We start from the raw sequence: 21005 nt of genomic DNA on the forward strand, positions 1-21005 counted from the left end.
TTTTTCTAAACTTTTTAGGTAATTCATATTGTTGTTACTGTTAGTAAATAGGATCTTAAGCACTCGGTTGAAATGAAATTTTATAATTATTTGAACATGTATGACTCAATTTTTCGTGATTTTAACTGTGATCGAATGATAATAAAAATATGTACATGATATTAGTTTAACGATAGTAACTAGCAATGTTATGACTTTGGACTTGTTAATAAAATTATCAAAATAAAGGGATTGAAGTATGTCAAATTAAAGTAAACGGATTAAAACATAGTAAAGTGACAAAATTCATAATTAGACCAAGACAAACCGATAAAATTCAAGCACTTATACTGACAAAATATCGTGTTTAGAATTTTAATTTCATTGACGTTAAAGCATACACATGGATAAAGGACAAGAACAGAAAAAGATGTGTACAATTAATCTCTCAAATCATTATTCATAGATCGTGCTTCCCACTTCTTAATACACAATTATCACACACTTTTATCAATCATTACTATGCTCCCTATTCATAGATCGTGCTGCCAACTTATACAAAAATATCTTTATATTTTATCTGATTTATCCTAAATTTAATAATTACCATAATTGTACTAATTCTCTCAAAATATTTGTAATTTGAGTCGATGGCGAAACAATGCCAATGGTAATTGTTTTAATCCCATTAGTAGATTATTAGCTATCATTCTCCTTTGGGTAGCTGCACATGAAACATTGGTATGTTTAAGCTAGTTGGACTTCGAACAGGGATTCGTCATTGTCGGGCCGGGAATGGTTAAGGGGAAAGCCCTGTCGACAAATTCGCTTTCGATTTCAAACAGCTAAGAAGGCAAGGTCTGTACCACCTCAACGAACATCTTACTGGTGTTGACATTGTCAATATCAATATGAGAAAAATCTTTTAAACCTCCTATAATAGTGCATTTGACTCGTCAATCTTTTTTTTCTATTAGTCTCGTTCGACTCGACAATCAAATGTGCTAAAACGAGACTAAATGAGCTAAAAAGCACATGCCTAGGTTAAACCAGTGGGCTAACACAGAGACCTAAGAAGTGTTTTTCTCCCTAATCTTGCAACCCAACAGGGGTCAGCTGCTTGCAAATTACTTCTGAAGATCTCCAATGTAGAAGTCGTCTATCATGTCAAATACCCGAGTTGCATGCTGTGGCCTATTGCATTCCACAAAAAAGAAGAAAATACCAAGTAAGCTTTGGATGTATACGGAAAACCTTAATTATGTGCAAGTATGACAAACTTTCGATGGATGTTTCGGATGTTGAACTGACACTTTTTGCATGAACTATCTAGTCTTACATAAGATCCAACCCTACGTAAAACAAGACTGCAGCCAATCAAATCTAGAGAAGACAAACCAAAAGTAGCAGCATGAACTTTTCAAAATTTTCCATGCAATTCCAAACAAGGAACAAATGCATACCCAAAAAACCCTTCGGTTGAATCATCTCCGGAATGTGCCAAGATTGCATCACCACCTGGGTGTTCCTCTACATATGAGGTAACATCATAAACTTGAAATAGTTAGATATAATCATAATCAAGATATGTTAGAATGGCAATGAGTTCTGAGTTCCAAACCCGGCAACATGCCAATGTCACCAATTACCTTGTCCTTAATGATGATCCAACAATCTGTCCTCTTATCATGTAGCATAACTTCTGACTTACTGTGGGATTTGGATGCCTAAGAGGGGGAAAATGGTATTTCAAAAGATCTCAGAATTAATTAGCATGCCTGCATATTAATAACACAGCTAAGCATACATGAAATACTATCAAATGTATTACTTATAACTTGGAATTCATATTCTTTTGGCTATAAAAACACAACATACGAAATTTGAACTCTGAAAAACTGCAAAAAAAAAAAAAGGAAATTGATTGTTTCAAAGTTCCCCAATATACCTTAGAATCGTCTACACTTGATTTAACCCTGTTCTTATGAGCTGCAACGAAACAAATTTGAACCAACAGGAAACAACATACATGATTTATTTTAGTTAATCTTTTACTTGCTATGTAAACAAATAGTGAAACGAGCGCGCAAGCATTTTGAGTTTTACCTGATTTACCATGTCGAGGTATCAAAACAACAGCTCCAAGTAATACAGCTAGAATCAATGCTATAACAGCTATTTCCATATCTCAGAGTTAAGCTTCTTTTTACTGATTAACCTACAATTTTCCAAGTAGGAATTCCCCAGCCGGGGGGGGAATGAGAAAGATAATCTGAGAATGAAACTAACTTAAAAAGTTTTAAGCAAAACAATTCGTCACTAATTGGAATATTCAAAGCATGTCCTAAGCATTTCTGTTATACACACACTGCTTAATTGGTATTTCCACCCTTTGATCATCTATGACAAGCCACCCAAGTATTTGATATGATTGGTGATCTCAACATTCGAGATGTTAAAAAAAATACAACTAAACCCAGATCTATGAACAAATTATAAGCACTTTCAAATATCAAACCATGAAAACTGAAGCTTGAAGTCGAATTTGCAGAAAAGGGTTTCTTCATGGCGTCGGAAGCAGATCCGAAAATGAAGAGAGAGAAAAGGGCAAAATCAGATTATTTTACTTAGAAACGAAAAAATGAAAGGGGAAAAAATCAACCGTGAAAGCCTTACGAGTGACCGCGGTGTGCACAGTGGCTTAAAGAGGAGTTTCATAAGCCAGCAAGGTAATGTATTTTAGACTGGAAATATTAAAATTATTTAATTTAATTTAACCCTCATACAAGAATTACAAGTCAACTTAAACACTTAGGGTAAACTATAACACTGATCACTAGCTATTTAACCCTTTCACTTTTACCACTGATCTTTCAACTTTGTCAATCAAACCACTTAACTATTTAATTGTTGTCAATCAAACTACTAACCGTTAACAGTTGACAGAAATGTTGATGTGGTAATTAAAAAATTAGTATAATTATACATTTATTTATTAATATTTATATATTCTATCAATTGATCATAATTTAAATTTAATTTAATAAATTAACTATTTAATCAGAATCCAACATATATCAACACCTGATTGAAAGATATTTTCTTACTTTTAATTTATTTAATTAAATATTATTTTCTATCCACCACTTTCATCAATGCTGATGTGGCAATAAAAAATTTGATATAATTATACATTCAGCCCTTAATATTTATATATTTATAAATGAACCATTTAATCAGGATCCAATATATGTGAACAACTAATTGAATGATATTTTTTTTACTTTTAATTTATTTAATTAAATATTATTTTCTATCCGCCACTTGATTGAGTGAACAATTTTGGAAAAGCTTAACTGGTCTGGTCTCTGAATTGAAAATATTTCTACAACATTACTGATATATTTTATTCTCATTAATGGCAGATAAAAAAAATTAATGGCAAGTTTTGAACCTGGGACTATATGGTAGATTGGGTACCACTTAGAAACTAAGGTTAGGCTAAATCACATATTTGATATTAAATTATAATATTTTTATATGAAAGATATAAAAGCATCTAAAACATTAAAAAAATCTAATAGACAATATGCGATTTAATAATATTATTACTAATATTTAATATATAAATATTAAATAAATATAATATTAAATATTAAATAAATAAATAATATTAATAATAGTATTAAATAAATCTAATATAAAATATTATTAATATTATTAATAATAAAAATATGTGATTTGAATTATTATAAAATATTATATTTTAATAAATAATATTAAATAAATCATATATAAAATATTATTAATAATTTTAAATAAACAATATTTGATTTAGATATATCTAATAAATAATATTGATTTAAACTATTAATCTAATAATATTTCATTAACTATAATATTATTTATTAGATTTTATGATTTAGATGCTCTCATATCTTTCATATATAAAATATTATAAACTAACAAAAATATGTAATTTATTCTAATGGCTAAGTTGATCACAACCTACATTAAGTTCTACGTTCAAATCTTGTCATCACCATTTTTTTATGTCATTACTCTTAATAGCATATATAAAAAGTATTGTAAAAAAGGAGAGGCTAGTGCAGTGGTTGAGGCATGACTTTATAAGTTTTCCACTCACCACTCAATCAGGCGGTGACTGATTGAATAATTAATCTGTTAAATTAAATTTAAATTAAGATTAAATTGAAAGAAAAATATAAATATTAAAGATACAATGTATAATTATACTAATTTTATTAACGGCCACATCAGGACCTCTGTTAAATATTAACGGTAAGTGATTTGATTGACAAAAATTAAAAGATTAATGATAAAAATAAAAAAACTAAATAGTTGATTGGTCAATAATATAGTTTACCCAAAAAATTAACAAAATTCAAAACCCTAAAAAAACTTTTATCTCAATCCTAAAATATTTTTTTCTTTTGCTTCCTTTTTGCCGCCGCTAGAATTTTTTTCATCTATTTTTCTTATATCATAACTTTGTTTTTCCTTTGTTTCCGTTTCTTTTTTCAATAATTTTGTTTTTATGAAATGTTTTACTTTACTTTTATAATACGTTTTTATCTGTCATTTGATATATTTTTTATTGTTTGACTGTTGTTTTCGTTTATCTTTTTTCTCGTGGTTAGATTTGCATTGCCACGACTGATCAAGATGTCGCTTATTTGTTATCATGTTTATTTTCCCTGATTTAGACCCTTGAATTGATTTGGATACACGATTTGTATTCGTTAATAGTTTTCTCACATTGTTTCTGATTTGTGATTTGTCGATGGTCTTTTATTAGCTTTATTCATTTTTGTGGTTCGTTTATCAATGCAGTTAGATTTGTTCATATCTATATTTTTTTTCTAGCTTTTGGTTATATTTTTTAACATTTTCCATCTTTGGTCATTCTGTGTTCTAGATGGCTAGTTTTTTATATTGATAGTTATAAGAAAACATCCTGATTATATTTTAGTTTGCGTTTATAATTATCACTTCCAAAAAAAAATATGTTTATAATTATACTTGTAACCTTCATTATAATTCTGGATATTTCTTACTTTTAATAAAATGAGCGGCTTTCTATAAAAAAATTACAAGATTGATAGATTTTCTATGGACATGTTAATATTTAGAGCATCTCGTAAAATCAATTATTGTGCATGAAATTAGTAATTATTGATTTAATAAATGAAATATGAGATTTTTCAAATAATGTTGAGGTGTAAATTTTAACGTTTATAAATGTAACAAACTGAGTTGAGGGAGTTATTTTTGTCTCTATGTATCCAAATTAAATTAATTGATTAATAAATCAAATATTAATTATTATAAAAAAATGATCGTGTGTATGAAAATTATATTTTATTGATATTTCAATTCCACAAATGTTATATGATTATAAATAGTAAATATGTTAATTAAACGTGTATTAATATATAAATCTGAATTGTCGGGTCATATTGTGATGACAGATTATATCTTATTGCTTCTGTCGGACGGTTATCTAATAGTTAGTAGGGACTTGAGATTTTTTTTTTCTTTTTACATTTTAGTTGACGTTTCGTTGGAATATTTACTTTTTCTTTATCCGGGCTGCTGAATTGGATTTAGGTCCAATCAGTGTTTGGGCTAAAGAATTACTTATGGGTTTGCTGGCCCATTACGGTATCCGGGCTTTCAATTTTGCCTAATACGGCACAAAACAATGTATTTAAAGAACTAAGACTTTTGCTAGAGTGTTCGTGGAACTTTTTACGTTAACACGATGAGTTCCGTCGAAAATTATATTTTAATGGACTCAGACGTTAGGTTTATTATTTTATTATATTTTTTTGGAACTCATTACGGCGGCGTGACGAGTTCCATAATAAAATTATTTTTTATTTTAAAGATTTTTTTCAAAATAATTTTCTACGGAAAAAACCATGGAACTAGTCATGCCGACGTGACGAGTTCTAACAATCATATTAATAATTTTTATTAAATACAAAGTACTAAATTTTATATTCGAAACATTAACTTATACATTACATTAGAAACATTAACTTCTACATTGCATTAGAAACATTAACTTCTACATTACATTTGTAACACCCCAACCCGTATCCTACCGGAATACGAGTCCAAGATGTCACATTGACTTTTAAAACCTTTATTATTGCAAAATAACAAAACATTTGAACTTTTTTAAGAAAATACGATAATATATTGTTGAATCATGTTTTTTATAACCAATTTAAGAAAATATACGTTTTATGAACAGTAAAACACAGTATGAACAGTGTACAGTAATAATTACAAAACTCAATCATATGATTTTACTAACCTTTTAAAATATATTAGATTCAAAACTTTATTTACATGCCAACCACTATAATAATTACAAAATACATACTATTAATTTCTTTTCTGATCTGATCTTTGGAAAGGAGGAACTGACATGTCTTGCATAACTTTTATCAATCTCCCTCTTCTTAAAACCTACGCGTGAAGCAATCACACGCTAAGTCGATGACTTAGTGAGGCATATAAAACATAATTATATGCTAACTGTAACTTCTACAATGCATGAACATTTGATATTACCTTATCATACCAAAGCATATATTCTTTTATGTAATATATAGATACATGCACATATCATGTAACATAACATCATTAGCATGCTTATCATTTCTCATTTTATCATCACTAATTTTTTTATATAACATATCAACATATAATGTAAACTCTAAATCACACCATTGCATAAACAATTACTAATCTCATATAACAAATACATTTCACTTAGGAATACACACAATATCACATATGAATCTTGTAAATACTTTTGATGTCTTTTATAGGCCCATGTACATTACTGAGAACTTAAGGTGTGATGAGTACTGTGAGGTTGTGCATTATGCTGTCACCATATCTCGTATAAATTTGCACCGAAGTGCCACGTAGAATTTGTCCCAAAGGACCGCGTAAAAATGCACCGTAGTGTCATGTAAGATTGTCCATAAGGACCACATAGAAATTCCTTAAGAATCATGTACATATACCAAGGATCAAGTAGGTGTCTCAAAATACCTCATACATATTCCAAAGAATACATATATGTCCCGAAGAACCACGTAGAATTTTGTCCCGAAGGACTGCATAGACCTTCTACTCTTGGCATGCCAACTATACCTCTAGATCTCATGACACATAATATGGGCATTATCTTTCATATTTATTACATATTCATATCAACACATAGTTCACTTACACGTAGAACATTTTATATGATCCATATTCACATGTCACATAGCTTATACCTTGTTCTTATGTCTTCTCATAGAAATATATTCTTTCTCACGTAGTCACATAAATCCCTATCATATAACATATATCACATGTGCATGTAATCATATAAACCATATCATATAACTTATATTATTTCTCATGTGCTCATGTAAACATGCATGTCATATTTTGTTCACATATGTTCATATATACATCATATATCACATATTGCATATTCATGTAAGCATGTAGATCATGTAACATATAATATCATACACCCATTTCCATATACTAATGCACACATAAGAATCACATAACATTTTAAAAGTTACTTCTTACCATAGTAACTCTGTCACTAGTTCATCGCAAGCCAATGTTATTTAATAACATACGTACAATTAAATTGCACTCATCTTAGCCTTGCTTTGATTCGATCCTAATTCTTTGATTGTTTCGAAACTTGTTTAGGCTCAATATCTACATAAATATATCATTTTAAAACAATTATCAGAAGCCTAAACCTTAAACTTGATGTTAATAACTTAAGCCAGTTTAATGAACCAAAATTCCATTTTTTTCTTTAGGGGGAATGATACCCCCATGGGGTATTGTACCCCCTGCGTAATCTGTAAACCCATAATTTTACTGTTCTAATACGAAAATTCACTATTTTCAGCTTCAATTCTTCACATTTCATTCCCTTTTATATTCTTAACTCAAACATACATACTTAAACTAATTTATATCCATTTATTTCATCTTAAACCTCAAAATTCTATTCTCCATATAGAAATCAATAATCATACCAAATTTTCCATGTTATCCAAACTTAATTCTAACACTTCTAACTTCTTATTCTCATAGATGACGTGTCAAATTCATCCTCCAAATTCATTTAAACCTTCCTATTCAAAATTTCACTTCAAAACCCATTTTCTTTAATTTGTCATAACTCCTTTATCTTTTGATTTTAAGATAAATTAAGCTTAGTTATCATCTAATGATCAAAACTCAAACTTTAATTCAACAAATAATCAACAAAATAGAAAACTCACCTTTGAGCTTGGAGAAACGGGAGGAAGAAGATGATGATGAATGGAGAAGAGTTTGTAGATAACTCCCCCCACCCCCACGTGAATCATTCATATAAAAGGGGAAAATATCTTTCTTGTCAAATGATCATTTTGCCCTTTAATTCATTTGATAATTACTAATAACTTTATGGAAATATTCCCAAATAAATCATTGAACTATTCAACTATTCAACTTTAATCACCAAATTCTAAAATTTTACAATTTAGTCACTAACCCGTAATTTGGGATGTTACAACATTACAATATAATAGAAGCATTAAGTGGTTACACACACATCTTAGTCTTCATAGTCATTTGACTCGTCTGATGTTATGCTAAGTTCTTCAGTCTTCTATTCATTCTCTTGGTAATGTATGTGTCAGTCATTGTTCGAACTGTAACATCGTTGTTCAGATAGCCTATTGATAAATGTTGTGGAACCAAAGAGTTTGGAAACTTGAATTGTAGTAAAGAAAATGTTAAATCTTCAGTAGCCCCAACCTTGTTTGAAATTTTCGTCATAAAGTTAAAAAGTCAAATGTCTCACTCGAAGGAGATGGTGAAAGATTTACCCTTACAATAAATTATTGTTGAAATTGTTTCCATGAAATTTTCGTAATATGAACTTGAACAATGAAGTTTTGTGACTCATATAGGCATGACTATATATAACATCGAAAAATTATGATGAAATAATCATGATAGGGTATGATGAAATAATCATGATAGGGTATGATGAATTATTAAATATGGTCAACAAGTTCAGAAATGATGTAATATATCACTGAAAAGAAAAAGATTATTTTGAATTATTATGATAGGGTTTGATATGTCATTGAATTGAGGTTATATATCATTGAAAAGTTCAGAGATGAAGTGATTAGGCATTGAAAAGTTTGTGCTAAAAACATCATTCCATTATCTGATATATCATTGTATTGAAGTGATATATCATTGAAAAATCAGAAATGAAGTGATTGAGCACTGATATAAACTATCTTTTTGTATTAAATGGTCACTTATTGAGAAAATGACATTTTTCATTAAAGTCTTGATCAAAAACATCATTCAATTGTCTGATATATCACTAAATTGAAGTGATATATCACTAAAAAGATTATATAATTGTGCATTAAATAGACACAGACAAAGGACATTTTTCTTTTAAAATGGCTTATGTTTTGTGAATTTTCACAAAACTGTTATTTTTTTCAACTTCATTGAAGCAGCAAAAAAATTCTCAAACAATGGCTAACAAAATTTTTATAGTTGTCCATTCCAAAGGCTAAATTATACAAATTGGTGATGATGTTGTGTTTACGTCACAGAGTCTTGTAAACATAATGTTCCTTGTATATGTATCTCATCGCTAAATGAAGCAGAAAATTGAAATAAACTTGAAGCTTTTATTTCATGTTTGAGTTATCGATATATAATCTTTGAGACTCCACTCACATATGAAAAATTTTAGCTTGAGGATAGTGACGATGTTACTATTATAGTTGGATTGCATCAATCATCAAATAATCAAATGATCAAGATTTATGTTGAAACGACTAATACATCAGATCTTCATACCTCATGAATAGTTGCACTAGTTGTTAAAGAACCATGACCACCTATACCGCATGAAAGCGGTGTAGATGATAAACTTGTTTGGTGATTCGATAAAAGCCTTAATGAGTTTAGCGATGATGATGAAAATGGCGTTCCAATGATGAAAGACAATGATACATCAATACTTGATGATTCTGATATCGCTGAGGCTGTTTTAAAGGGGCAAGGTTTTGATATTGAGGGTGGTGTTTAAGAGGCAGTGGTTTCACGGGGTCAATGGATTACAGAATGCCTCAAAGGGTTGAGCCCATTCACCAACACCCCATCCACCCAAACTACCTCAACCTCAAATACCTCATTATCATCTTCCAATTGTAATGCATGAAATTAATTATGATACTATGAGGAATCCTAAGATTTTTTATATGTCAGATATATGTGTTTCCCACTAAGGTACCTCTGATGATGGATCAATGGAGTTGGCAGTTGGTGTAACACTCCTGACCCGTACCCGACCCAGGTACGAATCTGAGGTGTCACATTTGACTTTTCAGAACATACTAAATTCACAAATAGGCATAATTTTAAAAACTATTGTTCTAATCAAGATAAAGAAAATACTACCATTCAAGATATAAAATTATTTTAGATAAAATATTAATAATTTACATAGAAACCTAAAAGTAAGAGTTTACAAAATACAAAATTATGCAAGTTTACAAAATCGACCAGAGCATTTCAAATTGAACGAATATTACATGCCAACAGTTTACAAAATAACAAAACCTACATTCAATTTGTACTGATCTGATCTTCAGAAGTGTATGCTATCCTCAACCCCCAAATCACTCGTTAGCATTCTTCAAACCTACGTATGAGAGAACACACGCTAAGTCGATGACTTAGTGAGGCAATACTAATAGTGCTAACTTATGAGCATAAATCTTATTGTTTTATTCAAAATGTTTTTAAAAAAGCTTACTTAATTTCCATATCAAAAATATACTTATGAGTAATTATACTTTGTATGCTTTTATTCCAAGTGCCCAAAGTATACTATTGAGAAATCTAGGTATTTGAGTACTATAAGGTTATGCACTAAAGTTGTCACCACAGCTCGTAATTTGCATCAAATTGCCACATAATTGTCCCGAAGGACTACATAGGTTGCACCGAAGTACCACATAGGGTTGCACGAAAGTGCCACATATTTGTCCCGAAAAACCACATAGACCATCGACTCTTGGCATGCCAACTATACCTCTAATCTTCATACATATACATTGGGATTTTAATCACATAATTAGGTTTAATCATTATTCAAAGTGTTCCTTATTCACATAACTTCTATGTCAAAGAGTATATTCACATTCACTGATTCGAAGTTCATATTTAATTGTTCAAAGTTCATATTTTCCTAACACATAGTCATAAAACATAGCTTGTAAAAATAAAACTTGAATAAAACATTTAAATAGAACATAAAATAAATATAAAACTTTCGATCGAAAACACTGAGGTTGGTTTATCGCAGAGCTTTCTTCAATTCTATTACAAAACAAATAAGTTGCATTCACCTTTGCCTCACTAAAGTCTAATCCAAATCTTTTCAAGTCGATATTCGAAATGTCAAGCTGACTAGAAATTCACTTGCGTTCAATCACTACACAAACAATCGAGAATAAATATCAATCTCATCTCAATTATGTCAAATCATAATAACTTGATATACAAGAACCCTATATTTTATTTCATAATTAGGGGTATCGAAACACTCCTCAGTGTACTGATACACAAATAACACTCGATGTTTGAGGCTATCGATACACTCATCAGTGTACCGATACACAAATGACATTCGATATTTTGAGTGTATCGATACACTCCTCAGTGTACCGATACACAAATGGTATTCGATGTTTTGAGTGTATCGATGCACTCCTCAGTGTACCGATACACACTCATACAATTAAGTCTATTCACCTTATAATATATCGATACCTCTCCTAAGGGTACCGATACACTAGGCCCAAAATGACCATTTTCAACTCGAAATTCACCTAAAATCCACCCAAAAACTCTCATAAATACAAACTTTGAGTTTATAAATTCACCCTTATACCTTTAAACCAACTTGTACACATTTATAACTCTCAAACATCCCAAATTCTCATATGAACACTTAAATCTTAAAATCATACCCAATTTTCAAACATGTTATTAATCAATTATAACACTCCTAACCCTTTAATTAACCTCTTGACAAGTCAAAAATCTTATTCAAACTTCAAAAACTCATCCATAACAAAAATTCATCTTAAAACCCATTTTACAAATCCATTTCTAAAATACTCATATTGTTGTTTTAATGTTATATAAGCTTTCCTTGAACTTATATAGCATCCAAACTTCCATTATCCAACCAAAAATTAAAGGAACAATAAAAAATTCAGATCCTTACCTTTAACAATAGGGTTCACGTAGAGGAAGAAAAGAACAAGGAAAGCTACAAACTTCTCTCTTTTACCTTCTTCTTATCTAAATAAACCATTATAAATATCATTCCCTATAAATTACCATTACCCTTATTAAACATCCATATTTGCTATAATACCAAAACACAAAATTCCTCCATAAGTCACTAAACTTATCAGTTTATTCTAATTCAACCACTGAATTTATAAGTTCCTACAATTTGTCACTTACCCAATAATTGGGATGTTACAAATCTCCCCCTTTAAGAAAATTCATCCTTGAATTTTCATTGCACAAAAAGGTGGGGATATTGCTTCATCATATCCCCCTTACATTCCTATGTAACTTCTTATACTTTATGGTTCCTGCAAAGAAACTTAACTAGTGGAATCGTCTTATTCCACAACTGTTTGGTTTCAAAAGCTAGAATCTGAACAGTTCTTCTTAATATGTCAAATCAGATTGAACTTCGATTTCATCTGGAGTTATGATGTGAGCAGGATCAGATCGATACCGCCGAAGCATAGACACATGGAAGACATTGTGAATCTTTTCCATCTCTAGTGGCAACACTAACTGATAGGCTACAGGTCCAACCCTTTTCAGAATTTCATAAGGTCCAATAAACTGAGGACTCAGCTTTCCTTTACGCCCAAAATGAAGTACCCTTTTACAAGGTGATACTTTCAAAAACACCTTATCATCCACTTAAAATTCAATTTCTTTTCTTTTTAAATCGTATGATTTTTGTCTATCTGAGGTAACTTTCAAATTATTTTGAATTACTTGAACTTTTTCTTCCACTTCTTTAATCAAATCCGGACCATGAACTTCTCGATCCTTTAATTCACACCATTAAGTGGTGTTCTACACCTTCTTCCATATAACGCTTTATAAGGAGCCATCCTGATGATGGATTGATAACTGTTATTATAAGCAAATTCCACGAGAGGCAGATATTTTTCCCATGATCTAGCAAAATCTATCACACACGCTCTCATAATGTCTTCCAAAATCTGAATTGTTCTCTCTGATTGCCCATCAGTCTGAGGATGAAACGCAGTGTTGAAATTTAATCGAGTACCCAAAGCTCCTTGCAAAGACTTCCAGAATCTGGAAGTCAATCTGGGATCTCTATAAAAAATTATCAAAGTTGAAATGCCATAAAGTCACACTATCTCTTTGATATATAACTCCGCATGTTTCTCTATAGAGAAGTTCGTTCGCACTGGAATGAAATGTGCAGTCTTGGTAAGACGATCAACAATTACCCAAATCGAATCCTTTTTACCCGGTGATAAAGGCAAACCCATTACGAAGTCCATCGTAATGTTTTCCCATTTCCACTACGAATTGAGATGAGTTGCAACAAACCAGAAGGCACTTGATGCTCAGCTTTCACTTGTTGACAATTTAAACACTTTGCTACAAAATCTGTAATATCTTTCTTCATACCAGGCCACCAATAACGTTCTTTCAAATCTTGATACATCTTGTTCCCTCCTAGGTGCATCGTTAAGGGACTACAATGTGCTTTATACAAAATATCTCATTTCAACTCACAGTCATTAGGGACATACACATGATTCTTGAAATATAAGCATCCGTTTGACTTAACTTCGAAATTCTCAAATCCACATTTTTCTACCTGATCCAAAAAAGCTAAACATTTATCATCTTTCTTTTGTAACTCTTGGATCTGATCCAACAACACTGGTTCCAACCTTAATTCATCCATCAATGCACCATTTTCTTTTACCATCAACCTAGCGTTCAAATTACGCAAAGCCATAAATTTTTTCTGACAGAGCATATGTTACAATGTTAGTTTTTCTGGGATAGTAATCAATGATGGCATCATAGTCTTTGAGCCAACAAATACTTCAAACTCTTATGATCGATGAATATGTAGCAATGCTCACCACACAAATAGAGCCTCCAAATTTTTAATGCAAATACCACAGCTTCTAACTCTAAATCATGCGTCGGATAATTCTTTTCATGAGGTTTCAGCTGTCTCGAGGCATAATCAACTACCTTCCCATCTTGCATTAAAACACAACCAAAATCATTATGAGAAGCGTCGCTGAAAATTGTAATATCCTTGTTCGATTCCGGTTGCACCAACACCGGAGCTTCGGTAAAAAATTTCTTCAATGCTTCAAAACTTTTCTGGCAATCAAGAGTCTATTCAAAATGTACATCTTTCCTTAACAATTTGGTTAAAGGCAGAGATATCATCGAAAAGTTTTTTACAAACCTCCGATAATAACCTGTGAAACCCAAGAAACTTCGAACTTACGATACATTTTTTGGATTTTTCTATTCTAATAAAACTCTAACTTTTTGTGGTCTACACGAATACCCTCTACCGAAACCACGTATCCTAAAAACGCCACATCCGATAACCAAAACTCACATTTGGAGAATTTCACGTAAAGCTTCTTATCTCGCAAAGTTTGAAGAACTACCCGAAGATGAACATCATGCTCCTCATTTGACTTTGAATACACTAAGATGTCATCAATAAAGACGACCACGAACTGATCAAGATACGGTTGGAAAACTTATTCATTAGATCCATAAAAGCTGGAGATGCATTAGTTAACCCAAATGACATTACTAAAATTCATAATGACCATACCGAGTCCTAAACACCATTTTAGGAACATGTTTTTCTTGAATTTCAGCTGATGATACCTGAGCGTAAATCAATCTTTGAAAATACAACCATTCTTTTGAGTTGATCAAATAGATCGTCTATCCTTGGAAGAGGATATTTGTTCTTTATGGTTACCTTGTTTAGCTGATGATAATCTATACAGAGGCTTATCGAACCATCTTTCTTCTTAACAAATAACACTGGAGCACCCCACAGTGACACACTAGGTCTAATAAACCCTTTATCCAAAAGCTCCTGTAACTGAGCTTTTAACTCTTTCAACTCTCTCGGGGCCATCCTGTAAGGAGTCATCAAAATTGGTACTGATCCTGACATCACTTCAATTTGAAATTCAACCTCCCTATCTGGAGGTAACCCGACAAATCATCTGGAAACTCTCAGACTGTCGGAATATCTTCAAGCTTACTCCTTGCAACTCTTGTATCAATTACATTAGCAATATACGATTGACATCCTTGTCGCATCAACTTCTAAGCCGACATTACTGATATCACATTAGTTAAAGGGTGGATTCTTTCGCTGACCATATTGACTTTCAATCCCTCAAGACTTGTTAACTGAACTTGCTTAAGACGACAGTCCAAATTGGCATAATAACGATAAAGTCAATCCATCCCTAAAATAACCTAAAATTCTCAAAAGGTAATTCCATTAAATTAGAAGGAAATTCAATTCCCTGAATCCTTATAGGATACCCTTTACAAACTTGACCGAGCACTATTTCTTAATGGATTCTTCACAATCATCTCACTACGAATAGGCTCTAACGGAAGACTTAATTATTTAACCAATTTACTACTAACATAGGAGTAATTCAAGCCTGAAACAATCAAAACTAAGATATATTTACCAGCTATCTGAAAAGTACCTGCAATGACTTCTAGGTCATCACATCTTTACTAAACTTCAAATTGTAAACCCGAGCGGTAGAACACACTTCAGGTTGAGCAGTAGACTCGGATTGACCATTCCTCTTCCTCGACCTCTTCCTCTCACTGGTGTAGCCATAGATCTCTCCGTCTGGGCAGGCTCTTCGATCATCATTGGGCAGTCTCGAATAAAATGCCCTGACTCTCCACATTTAAAACAAGCTTCGGAGACCCGTCTGTACACTCCACTATGAATCTTCCTACAGTACTGACATTGTTTTAATTTTTTCACTCCAGATTCTACTGAATAAGTTTGTCTTGCTCTTCCCGTATTTATCCTCTGCCCGAGGATGCTGCAGATTCTGCTCTGGTCTGAGGTTGAGAACTTGAACCTCTACTCTTCTTTGATTGTGAATAATCGGACGATGTATAAGATCTTTTATTCCATTATATCTGCTGCTCCGTATACCTTTCATTTTGAGCTCGGTTCACCACCTCTTGGAATGAAGAGAGATTAAGTGCCAACAAAAATTCTTTCAATCTGGGTATTAAACCCTCCATGAACTAGTTACAAGAATCTTTCTTTTCGGAACTAACTCAGCAGCAAACCGACTCAGTTTGTTGAATTCGCACTCAAACTCATATACCGTGTGATTCCCTTACTTTAAATTTATGAATTTCTACTTCATCTTTCAGATGAACATATCCCCTATGTACTTGTTCTTAAACTCCTCCAGAAAGAAAGGTCAGATCACCTGATCCCTTGAAGCTCTCATCGTCACATTTGACCACTAGATTCTAGCTTGCCCTCTTAATAATGAAACGGCACCATGCAATTTCTCCATTTCAGAGAATATAGATTTTCTAGCATTACTTTCAAATCGTTAAGCCACATATCTGCGCAACTGGACCTTCTTCAGCTTCATCCCTAAATTTTGGCGCTCATAAACTTCCCAGCTCTTTAGGAACATTCATCTTAGGGGCTGAAGAAACAAATGGTTGGAGACGTATCAAGATAGCGTCCAACATCTGAAAGAATATCCCCTGATCTTGAACAGGCACTCCAGGCTGTGCCTGCTCCTCACTCTGTCTACTAGGGGCAGGGGAGTTACTACTCTCCTCCATCCTATCACTTCGGGAGCCTTTGAAGTTCGACATCTATTAAGATCAAATTACTAACAGTATTAGCGAAGATAACATATTGATTCCCTTATCAGATCAGAAAACTTTATTAAAAATTGGTATGTACTCCTTTTAAAACAAAAAATGACTTCATTTTGAACTTAAAGTCACTTAAACCATAGCTCTGATACCATTAAATGTAACACCCTTGACCCGTACCCGACCCAGGTATGAATCTGAGGTGTCACATTTGACTTTTAAAACATACGAAATTCACAAATAGGCATAATTTTAATAACTATTGTTCTAATCAAGATAAAGAAAATACTGCCATTCAAGCTATAAAATAATTTTACATAAAATCTTAATAATTTCAATAGAAACCCAAAAGTAAGAGTTTACAAAATACAAAATTATACAAGTTTACAAAATCGACTAGAGCATTTCAAATTGAACGAATATTACATGCCAACAATTTAAAAAATAACAAAACCTACATTCAATTTCTACTGATTGTTCTTCAAAGTGTATGTTATCCTCAACCCCCAAATCACTCGTCAACCTTCTTCAAACCTACGCATGAGAGAACACACGCTAAGTCGATGACTTAGTGAGGCAATACTAATAGTACTAACTTATGAGCAGAAATCTTATTATTTTATTCAAAATGTTTTTCAAAAAGCTTACTTAATTTCCATATAAAAAATATACTTATGAGTAATTATACTTTGTATGATTTTATTCCAAATGCCCAAAGTATACTATTGAGAAATCTAAGTATTTGAGTACTATAAGGTTGTACACTAATGTTGTCACCACAGCTCGTAATTTGCACCGAAGTGCCACATAATTGTCCACAAGGATCATATAAGTTGCACTGAAGTGCCACATAGGGTTGCACCGAAGTGCCACAAATTTGTCCCGAAGGACCACATAGACCCTCGACTCTTGGCATGCCAACTATACCTCTAATCCTAATACATATACATTGGGCTTTTAATCACATAATTAGGTTTAATCCTTATTCAAAGTGTTTCTTATTCACATAGCTTCTCTGTCAAAGAGTATATTCACATTCACTGATTCGAAGTTCATATTCACATGTTCAAAGTTCATATTTTCCTAACACAAGTCATAAGACATAGCTAGTAAAAATAAAACTTGAATAAAACATTTAAATAGAACATAAAATAAATATAAAGTTTTCGATCGAAAACACTTAGGTTGGTTTATCGCAAAGCATTCTTCAATTATATTACAAAACAGAGAAGTTGCATTCACCTTTGCCTCACTAAAGTCTAATCCAAATCTTTTCAAGTCGATATTCGAAATGTCATGCTGACTGGAAATTCACTTGCGTTCAATCACTACACAAACAATCGATAATCAATATCAATCTCATCTCAATTATATCAAATCATAACAACTTGATATACAAGAACCTTATATTTCATTTCATAGTTAGGGGTATCGAAACACTCCTCAGTGTACTGATACACAAATAACACTCGATGTTTGAGGGCATCGATACACAAATGGCATTCGATGTTTTGAGTGTATTGATACACTCCTCAGTGTACCGATACACAAATGGTATTTGATGTTTTGAGTGTATCGATACACTCCTCAGTGTACCGATACACACTCATACAATTAAGTTTGTTCACCTCATAATGTATCGGTACCTCTCCTAAGGGTACCGATACAGTAGGCCCAAAATGACCATTTTCAACTCGAAATTCACCTAAAATCCACCCAAAAACTCTCATAAACATAAACTTTGAGTTTATAAACTCACCCTTATACCTTCAAACCAACTTGTACACATTTATAACTCTCAAACATCTCAAATTCTCATATGAACACTTAAATCTTAAAATCATACTCAAGTTTCAAACATGTTATTAATCAATTCTAACACTCTAACCCTTTAATTAACCTCTTGACAAGTCAACAATATTATTAAAACTTCAAAAACTCATATTGTTGTTTTAATGCTATATAAGCATTCCTTGAGCTTATATAAATCCAAACTTCCATTATCCAACCAAAAATTAAAGGAACAATAAAAAATTCATATTTTTACCTTTAACAATGGGTTCACGTGGAGGAAGAAGAGATCAAGGAAATCTACAGACTTCTCTCTTTTACCTCATTCTTATCCAAAGGAACCATTATAAATATCATTCCCTGCAAATTACCATTTTTCCCTTGTTAAACATCCATATTTGTTATAATACCAACACACAAAATTCCTTTATAAATTACTAAACTTATCGCTTTATTCTAATTCAACCACTGAATTTATAAGTTCCTACAATTTGGTCACTTACCCGATAATTGGGTTATTACAGTTGGGTCCCAGTTTGAAACTAAAATATATGCACAACTAGCCGTCGATGAGTATTTTATTAAAGCCCATATCGAATTCTATATGGTAGTGTCTGATAAAAAACATTTTTATTAGGTGTATAAACCATAATATAAGATGTAAGTGTAGGATACGTGTTTCATACTTACAATGGAAGATGTTGTGGGAAGTGACAAGATTCAACGTCCAACACCCATGTACATTGAGCTCGTTGACACAAGAACAAAAACATTTAGATTCAAATGTCATATGCTCATATGTCAAGCTTCTGGTTGGAAAAAATCTAAGGATCCCAATTTCAGTAATAGTGGTATCCATCTGGAATATATTTGGTTATATTTCGTCTTACTACAAATCTTGATTGAGAAAAAGGAAAGCAATAATATTGTTGTACGGTGATTGGCATCAATCATATAATGAGCTACCACATTTATTCCATGCAATAGAATTTGTCATCTGTGGAACCGTTGCACGATCTTATACTCATCCTACGACCACGATTCATGAAGAAGTTATCCCAGGAAAAAGAGTTTTTGGTGGCTTGTTTTAAGCTTTCAAGTCATCTATTGAAGGGTTTCGCTTTTGCAAATAAATGTTTCAAGTGGATAAGACTTTTTTGTATGGTGTATACAAACATGAGTAATGATAATTATTGCATAAGATGGTGACAGAAAAATTTTCTTCATTTCCTTTGCCATTGTTAAAAATGAGTCGGAGGAAACTTGAAGTTTCTTTATCTCCAATTTACATTCCTATATTGTCACTCAAGATGGGGTTTGCATGTATCAAACTGTTCACTTATGTTGTTAGCGATGATTTTTAGACCGAAAAGTAGGTGGTGGTCTCTGTAACACCCCAACCCGTACCCGACCCGGATACGAGTTCGACGTGTCACATTGACTTTTCAAACCTTGACTCTTAAGAAAAATCCCGGGAAATTTAAAACTTTATTTAAAACAAAATACAGACTTTATCAGAGTGCTCGTACTTAATGACTTTTACATGCCAACACTTTATACATAACCAAATACGTACTTTGTCAAATACTTCTGATCTGATCTTTTAGTAGTGATACTGTCTTTGCCACTTCTATTCTTTCACTTCTCGTTCTTGGTACCTACGTGTAAATCACTTACACGCAAAGTCATGGACTTAGTGAGGCATATAAAACATATAATATAACCATATATCATTTCATATAAATAAAAGACATACATATGCAAACACTATCAATAATCCTTTCCACTTACCATATACTCATCATATAACACATATATCACTATACCCAGAAACACACATAACATCATATAATTCATGTATGTGCATTCATATCATTGAATCATGACATATCAATATGCATGAATCTATTGTATGATAACAATATACAATCAGGTCATGCACACATGCAACTTACCTTCTTGTATCACTTTCACTTTCATTTGTCTTTCAATTTCATTGCCCATGTATATTATTGAGAATAGAGGTATGTGAGTACAATGAGGTTGTGCACTAATGTTGTCACCACAGCTCGTATAAATTCCCTCATGGGGCACCGAACATTCGTTCAGTATTCGTCCCGAAG

At 32.0% G+C, this 21005-nt stretch overlaps 1 protein-coding gene across 2 annotated transcripts; it reads right to left on the reverse strand.

Annotated features, from left to right (window-relative positions):
• Positions 1-795: 795 nt before the first annotated feature.
• On the reverse strand, positions 796-2616 carry LOC120169248 (cytochrome B5-like protein). Of its 2 annotated transcripts, none has more exons than XM_039177442.1 (6): positions 2498-2616; positions 2086-2197; positions 1928-1968; positions 1629-1706; positions 1443-1509; positions 796-1173 (listed from the first exon to the last, which is right to left on the reverse strand). In XM_039177442.1, exons 2-6 carry the CDS (start codon positions 2162-2164, stop codon positions 1142-1144), a joined length of 297 nt encoding a protein of 98 aa, XP_039033373.1. In that variant the 5' UTR covers positions 2165-2197; positions 2498-2616; the 3' UTR covers positions 796-1141. The 2 variants fall into 2 exon arrangements, with proteins under 2 accessions (XP_039033373.1, XP_039033372.1); XM_039177441.1 differs by having other exon boundaries at positions 1443-1534.
• Positions 2617-21005: the final 18389 nt, after the last annotated feature.

This window comes from Hibiscus syriacus, unplaced genomic scaffold (assembly GCF_006381635.1).
Source record: "Hibiscus syriacus cultivar Baekdansim isolate YM2019G1 unplaced genomic scaffold, ASM638163v2 tig00111758_pilon, whole genome shotgun sequence".
NCBI classification, from domain to species: Eukaryota; Viridiplantae; Streptophyta; class Magnoliopsida; order Malvales; family Malvaceae; genus Hibiscus; species Hibiscus syriacus.

Excerpts from the sequence above, each read along its gene's own strand:
- LOC120169248 (XM_039177441.1), bottom strand. The coding sequence starts at position 2,164 with ATGGAAATAGCTGTTATAGCATTGATTCTAGCTGTATTACTTGGAGCT. Across the intron at positions 1,969-2,085 it reads ACCTCGACATGGTAAATCAG|CTCATAAGAACAGGGTTAAA; the intron begins GTAAAACTCAAA and ends GTTTCGTTGCAG. Across the intron at positions 1,535-1,628 it reads GGATCATCATTAAGGACAAG|GTTTATGATGTTACCTCATA; the intron begins GTAATTGGTGAC and ends TAACTATTTCAA.